The sequence below is a fragment of the Canis lupus genome, chromosome 7, assembly GCF_048164855.1.
Source record: "Canis lupus baileyi chromosome 7, mCanLup2.hap1, whole genome shotgun sequence".
Classification (NCBI taxonomy): domain Eukaryota; kingdom Metazoa; phylum Chordata; class Mammalia; order Carnivora; family Canidae; genus Canis; species Canis lupus.
The window spans coordinates 25115084-25133585 of NC_132844.1; the positions used below are offsets into that span (position 1 = coordinate 25115084).

At 35.5% G+C, this 18502-nt stretch overlaps 1 protein-coding gene across 2 annotated transcripts; it reads right to left on the bottom strand.

Annotated features, from left to right (window-relative positions):
- Positions 1 to 574: 574 nt before the first annotated feature.
- SPACA1 (sperm acrosome associated 1) lies at positions 575 to 18256 on the bottom strand. Of its 2 annotated transcripts, none has more exons than XM_072832102.1 (7): positions 17950 to 18256; positions 12067 to 12123; positions 8548 to 8649; positions 7322 to 7428; positions 6550 to 6685; positions 1548 to 1668; positions 575 to 822 (listed from the first exon to the last, which is right to left on the bottom strand). In XM_072832102.1, the coding sequence occupies exons 1-7, from the start codon at positions 18167 to 18169 to the stop codon at positions 666 to 668; spliced, it is 900 nt and encodes a 299-aa protein (XP_072688203.1). In that variant the 5' UTR covers positions 18170 to 18256; the 3' UTR covers positions 575 to 665. The 2 variants fall into 2 exon arrangements, with proteins under 2 accessions (XP_072688203.1, XP_072688204.1); XM_072832103.1 differs by lacking the exon at positions 17950 to 18256 and adding an exon at positions 17755 to 17904.
- Between the last annotated feature and the right edge of the window lie 246 nt (positions 18257 to 18502).

Sequence of the window (18502 nt, forward strand, 5' to 3'; positions counted from 1 at the left end):
AGATTTCTTACCTACAATCATAATTACATTACCTAAAATAATGTAAAATGCTTTGAGTGATGTTTGGCACATAGTAGTTACTGAGTGTTACTGGTGGTTGTTGCTGTTATTATTATTTCATGTCTTATAAGTGATGCTTTGTATGTCACACACTCTGCAGAAATTCTAAAGTATGATTAATCTTAATAAATTCAACCCAGCACTCTCAGAAGATAGAATTCAACCCAGTACTCTCAGAAGATAGAAAGTCTAATATGTAAAACATCTTCTCTATTACATTTTTCTTATTTGGGACAAAACAGGCAAATCACCTTAGAAATGATCAAACTGGAAAAAAAAAAGAAATGATCAAACTGATCAAAAATGTGTTTAGAATATTATGTGTGTATGTACCTCTAGGTAAATGTGACAAAGTAATTACCTGAAATGGCAAATGTGGAGAACAAATTAAAATTATTTTTGATAACTCCATCACAAAGATACACTGACTAAAACAGCCCCTTCTCATACCACACACTGACTAAGCACATTCTCATATTACATTACATTTAGACTGTGGAAATCACTTGCAATATTATTAAAGTATTTCACCATATATTTTATTTTTATACTAATGAATCTGATATTCTCTACTCTCTTTTGGTTTCTTATATATCAACCATACATCATTCATTCCATTCACTTAAAGCATCATCTTCATTTCCAGGTATTTCTGTTGGTGACTGGTCAAGAGAAGTTGAATCTTTGTATCTCATTGAACTCAGTTCAGACTGTATCTCAGTTGTTGAGGCTTTCTCCCCCCAGAAAGACTTGACTGCCCCCCTGGAGAAAAAGCAAAAACAAAACAAATATCCTTTATGAATTGAAAACCAAAACTAAGTAGGTATATATAATTTTCTGCATATAGAAATGTGTCTTTAGTTATGATATTTTTAGTTTGTGGTGTATCAGCTACATTTGTGATAGTAGATGAATCCTCAGGCTGTACCAGGGTGTAAACTCATATAAATATTAGAAATATTCTTTCAAAAAATTAATTAGTAGTTTATACCAATCAAGTTTTAGAGTTGTGAGAACTACAACTGAACATACATATTCATTCAAAACATTTTTGGGGGGGATCCCTGGGTGGCTCAGCGGTTTAGCACCTGCCTTCAGCTCAGGGCATCATCCCGGAATCCCGGGATTGAGTCCTGCATTGGGCTCTGTGCATGGAGCCTGCTTCTCTGCTTCTCCTTCTGCCTGTGTCTCTCTGTCTCTCATGAATAAATAAATGAATAAATAATACCTTTAAAAAATATTTTTTTTTGCAATTACCATGTAAAATTATAAAAATTGCACTTAAAGCTCTCTCATGGTGAGAAGCAAGTCATGATCTTAGGTAGCCTGAAGCAGAATAGTTGCAGGAGGTATACAGGGTTGGACTATTTCAAGTCATATATGGGGGGGTGTTATGGACAGGCCTTTGGGTTCATCAAACAAGAGGGGTGTGCCAGACAAGGAGGACATCAAGCAAGGGTGATGACTCAGTTCAGTCCTTCACCTACCAGTTTATAATTAAGAAGATCAGTATAAAGATCACGAATATACAGATAACAACTCCTATGGTCAGCACAAAAACTAGGACTGCATCAGTGTCTGGTCGAGCTGATCTTTTCATTTGCAATTCTAGAGAAAAAACACACATCTGATGATTATTACTACTGGAAAAAAAGATATCTAAATAGAAACTTTATATATAAAAATTAACTCTAGAAAAACACAGAATTAATGAAAAGAAAGTTACTAATAAACTTGCTCATGAACTCTGAAATGTCCTTTACAAACATGCAGAAAATTTGAAATAATTTAACACCGAACATTCTGTATTTCCACCACCTAGATACTACCATCAACACTTTACTACCCATCTATCCATCCTCCTATAAATCCATTCATCCATCTTTTTTCAATGCATTTCAACATTATTTGCTAATGTCTGCAACCTTCCCCCGAAAAAACTTCAAAAGGTGTATCATTAACCAGAGTTCAATACTTGTTTATATTTTTTCTTTTGAGGTAAAATTTTTGATGAATTGCACAAAAATTTTAAATGTACATTTATTTAGTTTTGGCAAATGCAAACGCACATATATAATTCAAACCCTGTGAAGTCACAGAATATTGCTATACCCCATCAATTCCCTTGAGTCCCTCCAGGTAATTTCTGCCCCATCCTCCAGAGGCAACTACTATACTAATGCTCTTTTCCACCACAGATTAGTTCTGCTTGTTTTAGAACTTTATAGGAATGGAAAGATATACTATATATTCCTTCATGTGAGGCTTTTTTACTCAGCCTGTTTTAGAGATTCACCAAAAGTGCTGCATACATCAATATTTTTTTCTTTTTTTATTGATGAGTAGTATTCTAATTTGTTTATTCATTCTTCTACTGATGAACAGGTAGGCTGTTGCTGCTTTCAGCTATTATAAATAAACTGCGATGAACATTTTTATGCAAGTCATCTGCAAACATGTATTTTCCTTTTCTTGAATAAATATTTAAGAGTGGAACTCCTGGGTCATAGGGAAGAGGTATTCTTTAGTTTACTAAGAAACTGTAAGATCTTTGCCCAAACTGATTATAATGGTTATATAAGTTTTGTGAATTTTTTTCTCCCAGGTTTTGGCTTGCCTATTCATTTTTCTAATGATTTTTTTAATGAGCTAAAGTTTTTAATTTTAATGAAGCCTAATTTATCAATGTTCCCTTTTATGGTGATTGTTTTCTGAGTCATAGCTAAGAAACCCTAGCCTACTCCAGTATCATGCAGATTTTCCCCTATGTTTCTTTTTTAAACCTTTATGTTTAAAGTTTTAATTTTTACATTTGGAACTATGACATCTCAGGGCACCTGCGTGGCTCAGTTGGTTAAGTGGTCTGCCTGTGTGCCTTCCAACAACTTCACCATCACCTGACATGCTCAGATCATGATCCCAGGGTCCCAGGGTCCTGGGATTGAGCCCCGAGTCAGGCTCCCTGCTCAGTGGGGAGTCTGCCTCTCCCTCTCCCTCTGCCCCTACACTCCCCTACCTCTCGACCCCACCGCCCAGTTGAGCTCTCACTACTCTCTCAAATAAATAAATAAAATAAAGGACTATCATATATCTTTAATTTTTATATATGTTGTAAGATAGAGCTTCAAGTTTATTTTTATACAAATATCCACACAACACTTTTAAATTAGACATTCTCTCCCATATCTTTCTGCTCTTCCTGAAAATAAGGCTATTAAAGAGACAAAGCCAGGCTACCATATGCATTATAACATTGCTATACTATAAATTGGTGAAAAGCCAATTACATCAAATACTATTTATTTTACCAATTATATAGCTTTCTTATGGTTCTTCCTAGTCCTCAAAATCATAGGATCATAAAGAATTCATGTGGAGAAGGATCAGAGAGATCTCTGGATACAATTACTGAATTACACTGATAAGTAAACCAATGTTCAGGGAGGTTTAATGATTTGTGCAGCTATGTTTTATATATTGCAATATTTTAATTTTGGTAAGTACCCCTCTTTCAGAAGTAGTTTCTTTTGTATGGGCAATCTCATCTGCTTATTTGTCTGAATTTTTTTCCTATTTTTTAAACACCATGGAGTATAATTTTTCATTCTCCTTAGTAATTCTAGAGCTATAAATTCAATTGGTGATCTCACTAAATAGTCCCAAGTATTATAGAGAAATCACATCATATATTCCAACATTGTTGGATTTTTAAAATCTTTTTGTTTTTGATAATTTTGGATTTACAGCAGTGAGGTTTTTAAAGCTCAAATGAAAGATCCCTTTTAGGATTAAAACCTTAGAAGAAGAAATGCAAAATTCCTTTCCATTTATTCATTACTCTGCAATACTAGCCAAGAGGATGAAGAGTGAGAGGTATAAAGATTTTACTTTATTTCAAGAGCAGTCTTCTTGCAAGGATCACTTTTATATCTAGATTACTTTTATACCTAAAAAAAATAGGCTGCATTTCCTATTGAAATTTCTTATTGAAAAACAGGATGGATTTCAATGTTCTGACTTCTTAGAAAAATGAAGCTTATGTTTGCATTTGTTTTCTAGGGCCATGATAGCAGAGTACCACAAACTGGGTGACTTAAAAGCAACAGACAATTTATTGTCTCATAGTTCTAAAGGCTAAAAGTCTGAATGCAACGTGTTGGTAATACCCTGCTCACTCCAAAGGCTCTGGGGGTGGATCCTTCCCTGTGTGTCTTTGTGTCTTCATATGACATTCTCTTCTCTCTCATTCTGTGTTTGTGTCCAAATTTCCTCTTCTTATAAGGACACCAGTCATAGTGAATTAAAGGCCCACTCTTTTCTAGTATGTATGACCTTATCTTACCCAAACAAATTATATCTGCAACGATCCTGTTCCCATCACAGTCACATTCTGAGGTTCTGGAAGTTAAGACTTGAGAAGGGAGACACAATTCAATCCATAACAATGCCTAATTATAAAGACAACTATTGTGGAAGTGAAAAATCTGATGTATAGGGGTGGATGGGAAATTGTCATTAACTAAACCATATTTACCCTAAAGATATTTTAATTGTGGGTACTTGTTTCAGGCCAGTACCATACTGTGTTGACATTTATATACAAAATAGTTGTTTTATGTCCAAATAGCCAAAAGGGTCTGTCACAGGAGTATTCCCAATTGTCACTTTTTAAAAGAAGCTAATAGATACCAAAGTGCTCTAAAAGCATTTTGTCATTTAACCAGACCATGTACTGAGATGGCAAAGCTAACCCATCAGCGTTGGACTGCTACAAGAGGGAAGTCAGCTTTGTCTCATTTAAGGGCTAACACTTCAGGGTCTGTCTCTAGCCCTTAGCTTACACATTATCAAATGCATATTGACTTCTACAAAACAAACTGAGGGTGGCTGAAGGGGTGGTGGGTGAGGCGATGGGGTAACTGGGTGGCGGGCATTAAGGAGGGCATGTGATATAATGAGTGCTGGGTGTTACATACAATTGATGAATGACTGAACTCTACCTCTGAAAGTAATAATACATGATATGTTAATTAACTGAATTTAAATAAAATAATTTTTTAAAAAGACTTTTTTTATAAAGATTTATTTTTTATTTATGATAGACACGGGGAGAGAGAGAGAGAGAGGCAGAGACACAGGCAGAGGGAGAAGCAGGCTCCACGCCGGGAGCCCGACGTGGGACTCGATCCCGGGACTCCAGGACCGCGCCCCAGGCCAAAGGCAGGCACCAAACCGCTGAGCCACCCAGGGATCCCCAAAAGACTTCTAATCAAAAGAAGAGCTATGGTCCTAACAAGGACTAGGCTGTGGGGACAAAAACTGAGAATGGCCCCTAAAACTTTTATTACTCTAAACTAATACTCACTGAGATATTTTTTAGTTTGATGAGGTTTGATCCTTTCTTGCTTTTTTTAAGCATTTTTTTGAAATTATCCTTTTACTAATACTTGATATCTCAACATGAGATTATTAGCTTTCACCATAAATATTTTTTAAAGACAGTAAACACATTAAAGAAAGTTGTAGTTTATTCTTAAAAGTCATGCCTTAAACACTTTAGCTTATTTCCATTTTAATAAACAGTGTTATGCTGTATGGTATCTCTAAACTATAGCATAAATTCTTTACTAGGGATTCAGGAAAAGCTTCAAGAAATCCATGGATTCTATTAAAATAACAGGTAGTTTTTGGCAGGTTTGTTTATGTGGGCATTTCTTCTGGGAAAAGCCTCCTGAGTTTTGATTTGATTCTCAAAAGAACTTGTGACCAAACCCCCTCATTACCTCAAAAACAATGACAACTATAATAAAAATGGCTAAGAGCAACTGAACAAAAGGAAATAATTGAATATGTTATACATCATAGTCTAAACTGAAAGGACATGCACATGGAACCATTTTGCAAGGGAAGCATAGTTTCTAACATGTAAAATTATGTTCAGGGCAAGATTTGTCTTTTGTAACATATATTGAGGACTGTACTCTTGTTTCATCAAAAAATATTTTCTTCAAATGAATAATTTTTAAAGAGCCATGTTTTGAAATAATGTTTCTTAATTTTATTATTTTACTGTATCAAAAATTTTGTAAGCATCTATGAGAATTCCATGTATCCATTTCACTTTTGTGACAGAAGTGAGAGAATATAATTCAAGTTAGAGGACTGCCTTTGGAGATGCTTCAGGAATGCACCAGTTTCCCAAAGGGAAACACATCTGACTCTAAATTGTGAAAAAGAAATTAAGTACCACCGTACCACCTTGTAGAAAGTCTAAATGATAAACACCAGTGGTTTTCCAAAGGTTGTCCCTGAGCCAGCAACACGTGGGAACTTGTTAGAAAGGCAAACTGCTGTGCCAGCCCCACCCAAGATCTACTGAATCAGAAACTCTGGGAGTGAGGCTATCAATCTATTTCAAGAAGCCCTCCAAATGATTTTGATGCTTTTTAAGTTTGATATAAGCAAACCAAAATATAACTGGGCACTTACCACTTGTTGTATAGACTGTGAATTTAACTGTTGCTATTATTTCATTATTATCCAAGGTGGCACACTCAAAAATCAAGGGGTGAACTTCCCTGCGTACTTCCAGGATTGCTGAATCATTTGCAAGGATAATGGGTTGCTATTTAAAAAGGAAAAAAAAAGTGCCAACATTCTTCATGTATACTTAAGATCAGGAAACAATTTATTTCCCATAACAAAAGAATAGTCATTGTCTCAGTCTAGGACAGTAACTGATTATGCACATGGATTTTAGAGTCAGACAATCCCGACATTAAGTACTAACTCTACGATTTCTGTCTGTGTGACTCTCTGCTTCTCAGTTACTTATCTGTAAAATGGGTGTAATGGTAAGAATTATCTCATAGATTGGGTTAAAAGAAACTATAGTGCTTGGTGTGTGTCTGATATTTAATAAGCCCTCTATTAATGTTAGTTACTATTATCATCATATAATTCCTGTACATAAAAATGAAAACTTTGCTTCCAAAATAGAATACTTTATATAAAAGGGATGTTTTTAAGTTCTGATAATAGCTGACCCCAAGACATATGTAAAGTTTTAGCCCCACTTAATAATGCAATTATTGAATTATTAAAATTAAATTAAAATCTCAATAATAAAAAGGCTGTAAGATTTTTAACTTCATTTTTGCAAACTGCTTCTAAAAAGAAAGTTTTCTGATAGCCATCAAGTACTGGAAACAAATTTTATTGCTCACTAGAAAGCGCCACATTACATACATTCATTACTTACTTGGTCTGGCCTTAGAAGTTTCCAAACATATTTGAAACGATTTACAGGAGATATATGAACACATGGCAGTCTAACACTGTCAAGACTTTCTGTAACTGGTCTACCCCCTAAAAACAAGAAAAATTAAATACATATATACCATTAGGCATTGTAAGTTGCTTTATACAAAGACTACTTTTAAAGGCCACTTTTTTTTTTAAGATTTTATTTATTTATTCATGAGAAACACACACACACACACACACACAGAGGCAGAGACACAGGCAGAGGGAGAAGCAGGCTCCATTCAGGGAGCCTGATGTGGGACTTGATCCCGGGTCTCCAGAATCAGGCCCTGGGCTGAAGGCAGTGCTAAACCGCTGAGCCACCCGGGCTGCTCTAAAGGCCACTTTTGTGGTATGCCTGGTGGCTCAGCGGTTGAGCACCTGCCTTCGGCTCAGGGTGTGATCCTCCGGTCCCAGGATGGAATCCCACATCTGGCTCCCTGCATATAGCCTGCTTCTCCCTCTGTCTGTGTCTCTGCCTCTCTCTGTGTGTCTCCCATGAATGAATAAATAAATAAAATCTTTTTTTTAAAAGCCACTTTCAGTTTAACATCAATTATATGCAGGAAGTTATCAAAATTATTATTGAGAGTTTGAGTGTAGAAGAATAGAGAGGGGTGAGTGGATGCAAAGTAAAATCATCAAAAGGAGCAGGTGGAAAATACCATAGCTGTGTGGTCCTTTGGCAGAATAAATAGCAAGGGCATCCAACTTAGTGATCTATTAGATTAAACTTTGAGATCTGCCAGTGACTTTCAATTTACTGGTTAGAAACCCCCACTAGAGATGATGAAATCTCAAAGTAATGTAATATTATATAGAAAAGCTTACAAACTTACCAATTTAAAGTCTGCCAATCTACTAATAAAATGTCATTACCAAAGTGTCAAAGGTGTTTCACTACAGATTAGCTTTGACCACAGACCTTGAGTATAATAAAGTTCCAGTGTATTACAGAGACTATATGTTAAATTTTAAACAACACTGAAGAATGTAAAGCAAAAGCAGAAAAGTACTCAGAGCTATAATTGTCTAGGTAAGTGGAATTTTAAGTTTTATCATAATTTTCTTTCAGTATATCAATTGATCAATTCCTTCCACCCATGGCAACCTGAGGTTAAAGCTATTTCCCCAGAGTAAGCCCTTCCCCTCCAACTCCTTCCAATGCAGAGTCCAACTCACAGCCACAATCTACGGGTCCACGGCATTCTTCCACTCGTACAATACACTTGGATTCACCTCCAGGGCATCCATTTGTTAGTATAACTTCTCTAATACCAACACCTTCGGTAAAAGAAATCAGCAAATATTAAGAAAAATTAATTCTACTTTCTTTACTTTTCCACCTAGGTCTTTTTTTTTTTTTTTTTACCTAGGTCTTTTTTGAGACTTTTCTTCTGATTTTAGAAATTCCTAAATTCAGAGTGATGACACTTAGAATTTTTATGCCCCTCATTTTATTTCGTAAAACAGCATTTCCCAAAGTGAGTTACATGAAACACTAGAGTTTCCTCTAGTTATCATATGAAAAAGGATTCCAAAATTATATCCATTTGAAAATGATAAATTAAAATTAAAGGGTCTTCTTTATTACAGAATTTTCGGGGAACTTTTTTAATATGCTAGTAAATTAATGCGCTATTATGTATAAACTTTCATAGACCTAAGATGTAAAATTTTTACATTTTAACAACTTTTAAATGAGAAATCAGAACTTATCTTAGATTGACAGCATGTGACAAATTGGTAGCATTTTTCCTTTTTAGAGGTGCATAAAATATGCTTCTCACAGCTAACAAAAGTCTTAGATTTGATGAAATATAGTAGTAAACAGGATCTCCCAAATTTGTCTGGCCATGGAAGTTTTAGAAGTGGTTTTGGAGCACTGAAGGACTTTCCAAAAATCATATTTTAAAACATAAATGATGCTTTTTAATATTTAGATTAGTAAAGTCTCTGTATTAAATATAAGAGGACAAAGTATTAATGACCAAATCTCAATTTCTAACAAATAGTGTCTTGAGAATTACCACAGTTTTTTTACCACAAGAAATCAAGTTTCTACTAACAGATCTCAGATCTCCACTGGGTTTGCCTTTCATCACCAGAATTGAGGAACATGATAAAATGCTCTATCAGTGACATGCTAAACATGTCCTAGGATAAGTGACCTATGATATGACTGTGTAGCCACAGGCTAAGGAACAGTCCATCTTGATTTCCTTTTCTACCAGATTCCCTCTTTCAGCCCCTAAAGATGTTAATCACAAAACCCATTCTCAAGGGCAAGGGAGAGTTGAAGTCGAGAGATGACTTACAACAGTGCTTCTCAAACTTTAGAGTGCATGCAATCACCTGGAAATCTTATTAACAGGCAAATTCTGATTCAGTAGGTCTGGAGTAGGTTCTGAGATTCTGCATTTCTAACAAGCTCCCAGATGTTGCTGATGCAGCTGGTCTGTGGACCAAACTTTGAGTAGCAAGGGAGAGGACTCTACATGAGATAAGGAGATGAAAGGTTGGAAGAGGAAAGATCTCTTTTTAATTTTTTTCAATTTTAAGTCTAGTATAGTTAACATACAGTATTAGCTTCAGGTGTACAATATATTGATTCAACAATTCTACACATTACTCGGTGCTCATCATAATTGTACTCTTCGAGGAAAGATCTCTTGATTAATAAGAGATGCCTAAGAATGGCTGCAGTATAGCTCCGCTTGAATTTGTGAAAGGTACCTCTCTAGATGCACAGGCTTATTCTAAAATGCACAAATATTTTCCAAGCAAGCTTATTTGTGAATTTATTTAGCCAAATACAGTTCATTGTGATGACATGTGTAGGCGTGAGATTTTCTGTAAGTCTAAGTAACACCTAAAAATCTGCCTGGGTATTCCAGAAAAAGTAAACTTTTTGACTGCTGAAATATTATTTTGAGAGTTCAGTAGAATTTTCACCAAAGTGCTTTTTTCCCCTCTAAATAGTTTTTATAAATTGAAAATATTTTAAAATATTTTAGATGTAAAATGTTGCCTTTTAAGGTTTTTCTTTCTCCTTAGAATTTATCCCCATCTGATGTATTACATGTTTTAATATTATTTTTGTCTTTGCCCCTATACACTTCCTGTAGGGAAGGAATTGTTCTACCACTTATAGCAATGCCTGGTACATAGTAGGCAAAATTCAAAAAATCATTTGATGAATATGTAATTTCTGAAACACATCTTTAAAAAATAGAGTAATACAATATAAATTACTAGAACTGTCATAAAAGTAATTCTCTACCTGTGAAATTTCTCAAGCTGCAAAAGAAAGATGTAAATTGCAAATGAATATTCACAGGTTTATTACATGTATTCCTTTCATTTTGGACTCTGATCCACTAAGAAGTTAAGGAAAAAATTAGGTTTAAAATTATCTTGAGACAGAAAATAGAATACTGATTGTCAGGGGTTGGGCAGGGACAGCAGAGAGTTAGTGTTTAAGAGGAACGGAGATTTGACTCCAGGATAATGAAAAAGTTCTGGAGATAGATGGTGGTTAATAGTTGCATAACAACGTGAACATGTTTAATGTCACTGAGTTGTATATTTAAAGGTTAAAATAGTAAACTTTATGTTAGGTTTATTTTGCCACAATAAAGGGCAGCCCTGGTGGCTCAGCGGTTTAGCGCCGCCTTCAGCCCAGGGCCTGACCCTGGAGACCGGGACCAAGTCCCATGTCGGGCTCCCTGCATGGAGCCTGCTTCTCCCTCTGCCTGTGTCTCTGCCTCCCCTTTCTCTCTCTGTGTCTCTCATAAATAAATAAAATCTTTAAAAAAATACACTAATTCAAATATAAACAATTCAGGTGTAATTTAAAAAAATCATTCTGCTCTAGGTCTGCATGGATTTTGCTTCTTATCATTTGGTTTTTATCTTTGCCTCCCTTCACTATCCTTTTTCCAAGGCAGTTTTATTTAGGATAAACTTAATTTCATTGCAAATTATCTATTGTCTTCTCAGCATTCTAGTCTATCGTGATTGTCAAAAGATGGTCTTCTAACCAGCAGCATCAGATTTATTTGTGAACTTGTTTAGAAATACAAACTCTTAAGCTCCTCCAAAGGCCTAGGGAGTTAGTAACTCTGGGGTAGGTCTAGCAGTCGTGTTTTAACAAGTCCTGCAGGCACTTAGGTTTGAGAAACACTGGTCTATTATGGTATGTGTAGCCTTAATTCCACCTCTATCTATGTAAGAGATTTTATATCCAATGTCTATTCATGGAATGATAAAGGTCATAGTTTTTTTTAATATTATCTTTCCCCTCAAGCTAATACCTCTTTTCTCCAAGACATAACATATGAATTGGAGAAATGTAGAATTTAGAATAGACTATTACAAATAGGCAAATTTCTTGATTTGCCACACAGTCTGTGGGAAGACATCTCTGAGATGCACGGAAGATCTTTCATCTTCTGAACACCTGTGAGATAAAGTTTCACTTGATAAAATCAGTTTAAGTGCCAAAAAAATATAGGGAGCTGGCTTAAAATAAGGCTTAGAGGTTATAAACTGAAAATATCTTACCTTTTGAGTTTTGTATGTGAATTATAATTTGAGAGATAAATGAAAGTACACAAATTACATATAAAAATTGCCAGTTTTTACCTTCCCTTCTCCCCAAATTACATATTGTTGATTTGTCTGCTCTATGCTACTTACCACATGTAACAGTGCACATCCCAAATTCTACTTCTTTGACTACTGTCTGATTTGAAGCTAAACATAAAATGCAAATATACATTATTCAATCATATGAAAACTTTTCAAATGGAAAAATTGTTACTTGAGGATGAAGGATACAAGCACTTATCATATGGGAAACAAAGAGTTTTTAAGTTTTATTAAATCAGAAAATCAGTGTCATTCCTAGTACATCTTCTAATATTGTTAAATCAAAAGAAGCCTAAACCTTCAAAGTACTTAAATAAGTTAGGAAATGTCTTGCAAAGGTCTATATTCAAACTTTAATATAAATTAAAAAAAAATTCCATCAGCTCAACACATGGTGAGTTAAAGTTCTATAGGTCAGAAAAACAAAACAAAACAAAAGCCTGCTAATTGTAAGGCCCCAATTTTGTCTATTCTCTATTTTTCAAAAAAAAAATTGAGTATATCATTTCCATCCAAAAAGAAGTCTTTATGCCATGTGTTCATTAAAAATATGTCGTAGAATGGTTCTATACCTTCTTAGGTTAAGATGATAAATTATTCCCAAGAATTTATTTCAACACTTTATTTAGCAGGATAATTTAGGAATATACATGTATTTGAGTAGTTAAATATTGTTGATTTTAAATCACGTTACTCTGTTTCTAATTGTTTTGAAGTTTGGCATTATTTCTACCAGCTATAGTATATAACCAATTCTTCATAGCAGATAAGAACTGATGTTTCAATATAAAAAATATTACATGAGGTGTTAGAATTTTTTAAAGCATTGTATCCTAAATTAACAATATTACATGGGAAAGTGCATAAGATTGGAGTCCAAATTGCTCCTTCTACCACTAACTAGGTGAATTTGAGCAAATTACTTTAACTCTATCAGGCCTAGTTAACACTTCTGCAAAAAATTGGAAAGGAGAACCTATTTTATTTTATTATGAATTAAATGAGAGTATCTTTAAGAATTAAATGAGATAATATATGTGAAAACAATCTGTAACTTTAGTGCTATAAAAGTGATACTTTTAGTGATACTTAAGATATCATAACTTCATTCACACTCAGTGCACATCACATTTTTTTCCTATTTTGGTTACTGTAAGACAATATCTTCACAAAGACTGCTATTCTATACTTACAAGCACCAAATACAGTTCCCTGAATACATAGTATGCTCTTGATGTATATATGTTAAGTAAATCAATATTGACTTTGTTAAATTATTTGGAATATCATGATCAATTCTGAATTGATGCTTTTGCTTCAAATACTTGGATACTTTCTGCTGGCACATTGTGGGATATATACTAAAAGCCAAATCTAGAACATAGAAAAAACAGGTAGGAGGATGAGTTAATACTTTCAGACTCTAAATATAGCTTCTTTTCAAAAACCATTCAAAAACTATTAGTTAATCAATCAGCCCTACTATTCACTACCTATGCTACTTTGGGAAAGTTATTTAAGCTCTTCTAACTTCAGAAAAAAAAAATGGATTTAATCAGATGATCTCTAAGGTCCCTTTTGACTGTGAGTGCCCATTAGGTCATTCAATGACTTCCATTTTTTATAGGGGTCGCCTAATGGTGGGTCAGAGAAACTACATGTATCCGGACTTCAGTGTGGTATTTGCCAAAATTTCCTGTCATATTCTTATGAGTAAAAAGGAAATATGTGGTCTGAATGCTAGTAAACTTTTATATGTAACTGTTTTTATATGTAAACAGTAATATCCAGTGTTGCTATTGGTTAGTGTCAATGTATAAGGAAAGAGTATCATAGGACTCTGTCCTGTTTAATATTTTTATTAATGACCTGGAAATATTGGTATTATCATGCTAAGTCCAGAGGTTCTGAAAAACTAGGAAGGATAGCAAATAAGTTTGAAGATAAATCTGGCTCTAAAAAAATGCCAGGATGGAATACTAGGCAAGTCTACCAAAATGAAGCCTTAGAGAAATGTCTTACACATGGAGCTGAAAAGTAATTCTCCTCAAAATATGGATAGTCTTAATTTGACAGAACAAGTGAAAATAAGTGGAGATTTCAATAGTAAGTTCAATATGAGTCAAGATTGTTGAGGCCTCCCTAAAAATCTATTCAGTTTTAGATTTTACTGATAAAAGCACGGCATCCATAATGATGCAGATAATGATCACACTCGTTTTTTGTTCTGGTCAGATCCTGGAGTGTTCTCTTAAATTCTGGACAGCACAATTTAAGTGTTGGTATATACCATCAGAGCCCAATTTTAATTTTTGAATTTCTTGAGAATTGATATAGAAGGTTGATATTTCATAATTTTTATTTTTTCTTAGAGGTGTTCCAAAGAAAAAGAGAAAATAGTTATATTTATAAAGGATAAAACTTATTTTAGAGAATGAAATGCATTCTATTTTGCAATTATTATGTAGATCTATTGTTGGTCCCTTTTATAAATGTACGGGTATAACTATAAATCTAAGGGTCTAAGTATACCTTCAGATTTATCAAAAGTTTAACAGTGTATAAAAGGTATGGGGGGGTTAAGAGTTATTAATATAAATCTAACGTATTTTAGTAATTTTTCCTAAGTTTTTAAGTGTTTTGTTATTTCATCATTCATAATGCTGGATTTTATTATTTCTTATTGATTATTCCCAATTATGTCTTTTTTTAAAAAAAGACTAAGATAATAAAATGGAAGAATGTTTGGAATTGCTTAGAAGGATGATGTAATTGCAAAATAAATCATAGCTATTATATCATCCTTTGTTTCCTTATTTTTTGCCTGAAGTATATTGCATCATCTTTAGGAAGCTATAAAAGAACTCTAGAAGCACCTTTCTGGTAGTCTTATTTTTAGCTTTCATTGAACACTGCTGAGGTTTTTAAATTTTTCTTTCTTTTTTTTCTTTTCTTTTTCTTTTCTTTTTTCTTTTCTTCTTTCTTTTCTTTTCTTTTCTTCCTTTCCTTTCCTTTTCCTTTTCCTTCCTTTTCCTTTTCCCTTTCCTTTCCTTTCCTTTTCTTCTTTCTTTTCTTCCTTCCTTCCTTTGCCCATAACGGTAGAGAGAAAACTGACAGAGAAAAACACTTCACAAATGTTGGATGAATCAGAAGATGAACATAGACAGCAGCACCTTAGATGCTAATGCTGATGGTGAAATTGACTGCATAAGCAAAATGAGTGAGAAATGATAACTTAGATGAATACCCTAGATGAATTTTCTCTAACTCAAAAATCAATGAATTCATATTACATTTCTAAGTATGAAAAGGATATATGGTATTCTCATCCAGTTAGTCTTTCAACAGGAAGGACTTAATCCTGAAATGTTTTATGAACAGAAGCTGGACCACACTGTTTTGCTAAAAGGATATGGACAATATTCTTTCCTTTTTAAAGGTGTTTATCCACCAAAATTTACTTGATAGCATTTGTAAATGGACAGATCATGATGGCAGGTATATTTACAAAAGTGACTAAAAAGAAAATAGATGATTTAGAAATGAATAAAATTCATTGGACTAATCATTCTTATTGGTGTTTATAAACCTAAAATGAAAATATTTTGCAATTATGGAGCAAAGAACATGGTGGTCTTCTCATCAACAAAATATGTGGCTTCGTAGTTTTCAAAAGTATTGTGTTTTGACAATGCACAAATTAATAAACCAGAATCTATTAGAGATTTGTCTGAAATCTGGAATCAGCATTTGTAAGATGAATATATTCCAGACTCATGCATAACAGTAAATGAGCATCTAGTTGCATTCAAAGTATCCTGCCCATTTATGATATTAACATCTTCAAAACCAAGAAATATGGAATAAAAGTTTGGAGTTTTCCATATTTATATTCTTATTAAAATTTCAAATTAGTTGTTTTCATTAACCCTTTATTTTTACTTTTGTAAATTACTTGTAAAATTACTTAAAAGTAAAATTTTTTTAAAAGTCCATTGGATAGCAAATAATGATGACTATTTTTATTGGTCATTGAGGGTTAAAAGGAGCCTTGTCAAATTTTAATAACAGCTCTGGAAATTTTCTAATCTTCAACACCTCCAATTATTTACACTTCTGGATTCTCACTCTCCCCAGGAAAAGCAACTATGCACAAAATCATACATATAAAATTTCAAAAGGTACACAGACTCCCTACAGTTTACAGATGAGAGAATGAGAGAAAAATAACTTGCCTGCATTTTAATTTGTACCTAAGGCATTGTAACTTCATTGCTTGGGTTTAGCTTAAACTCTACTTAGCATTTCACAGGTAGAACTATCCCTTGAATGGTTTAATACTAAAACTGTTAATTCAATTATTTTTAAAACTGGAGTGAAGCAACAGCTATCATGCTTTAGATAATGTTTTCTTGTCTAGTCTCTCTCACATTTCCAAGGTCCAGGACCTCTCCAAGCTCCCTGTAATGTAATATTATGAAGGCGATGCAAACTCCCATCCCATCATTAACCTCCAATAGTCCATTTCTTTCCATCACTGCGGGTCACAATCTGTTATCAGAAAATAAACAGAAAGGCTGATAAATACAGCACCTATTCTATATGTATAGGAGACAGGAGATTGCCAAGGATATTAAAGAATAATAAAAGAATCTCTGCTGGGTCATTTATAGAGAAAGGGGATCATTTCTCCTTTAAATGGCTGCAAACCAGCAATTTACCTGGCTTTCTACCTACCTACCAGCAGCATGTGAGTTACTAACCAATACAACATGTATAACAGCTTGTCAGGTTTTATTGCTTAATAAGCCAGCAGAACAAGGTAAATTTATGAACCAAGCACAGGTTCATTTTCCCTTGTATTATCAAACAAAACCACTAGTTGGATCCCTTGATAGGTGTTTTCTACTGCCATCATTCCTTTGTGTATGCAAGTTGAAGGTGCAAATATTACATACACCACCATGCTACAGAGGTGCTCAAGGATAGAGCTGTATGAAGCTGACATGGGACTTCTGGGCAGTTTTGTCAGCATTTTGGTCTAAGATGTGTCACAGTGAGGGGAATTCTTCATTCCACCGAGTTCCAACCTAAACAGCAAACGTGGAAAGGAGTAAGATCTCAAGCAATTTGGGACTTAAAAAAAAAAAAAAAAAAAAACTACAATGGGAAAGAAAAACATGTAACTACCAAGAATCAAAATAATTCCCATTGGATGTACCAAAAAAATCACTCTCCTCACTGGCTTTTAAAAAAATATTTAAGTATTTTTCATTTTAAGTATGTGTTATAAGACATATGTGGAATTGAAGAAACGAAACTATGAATGTATGGGAAGGAGGAAGGAGAACAATGAAAGAGGGAAACAAGCCCTAACAGGCTCTTTAATGACAGAGGGAGACGGTTGGCGAATGGCTGGGTGGATTAAGCTATGAAGGAGGGTACTACTTGTGATGACCACTGGGGTTGTATGTATGTGAGGAATCACTGAATTCTACTCAAGAAATCAATATTAAACTGTATGTCCACTAAGTAAAATGTAAATTTAAAAAATAAATGTGGGTTAACATCATCATCATCATCATAATAATAATAATAATTCCCACTGGTAAGAGGCTACTCCCCAACTCCTATCCCTTAAAAAAAAAAAAAAAAAGTGGGAGGGAGGGCATCTTTTTCCTTATCCAGAGCAATATTTAATAGTAATCCTGTAACGACTTCTATGTACGTGCTCACTTATCTTTCTTGGGGCGCCTTGGAGAACTAGCACATTCTCCTCAAGGCCACTGGGCATATGAAGAAAGTGTAAGTTCAAGGCTGTTTGCAAGAGAGCTCTACAGATGTTAACAGGGATAACGGTTCCCACGGTCCTAGGTCAGAGGGCAGGGCTTGGCCCTCCACTGCCCCCGTCGCGGGGCCTCCCGCCCTCACCATCCTCCTCAGTCGCAGACTGGGCTTCGTTCTCCGCCTCGCTCTCGCTCTCGCTCTCGGCCTCCTCCTCGCCCTCGCTCTCGCCCTCGCCCTCGTGGACCAAGCCAGGATCCTGGGCGGCGGTGACGTTCGTCCCACACGCGGAGTGGAGGCCCGCCAGGAGCAGCCAGCCGACCGTCAGCAGCAGCCTGTGGGAGCAGCCCGCGCCCCCGGGGCTCATGGTTCTCGGCCCCGACGGCCGACCGAGGCGCAGCAGCAGCCGCCCGCTCCTGACAAGAGGTGCGTCGAAGAGCGGAGCCCCCGGCCTCCGAACCCCCGAGCCGCGCCCCGGGTAACCATTGAGGCGTCACGGCTCGTCACCGGCGAGCGGAAGGCCTCCCGGGCTCCCAGCGCTGTTGGAACGCGCGCGGGGCCGCTGTCGCGCCTCGTCCGGCACTTCCGACGGCGCGGCTCGCTTTCCGGCCTTGCAGGTGTGCAAGCGGCGCCGCGGGCTACGCGCGCTCCCGCCGTTGCTAAGCAACCCAGAGCCGCGGTCGCCGCCGCCGCCGCCGCC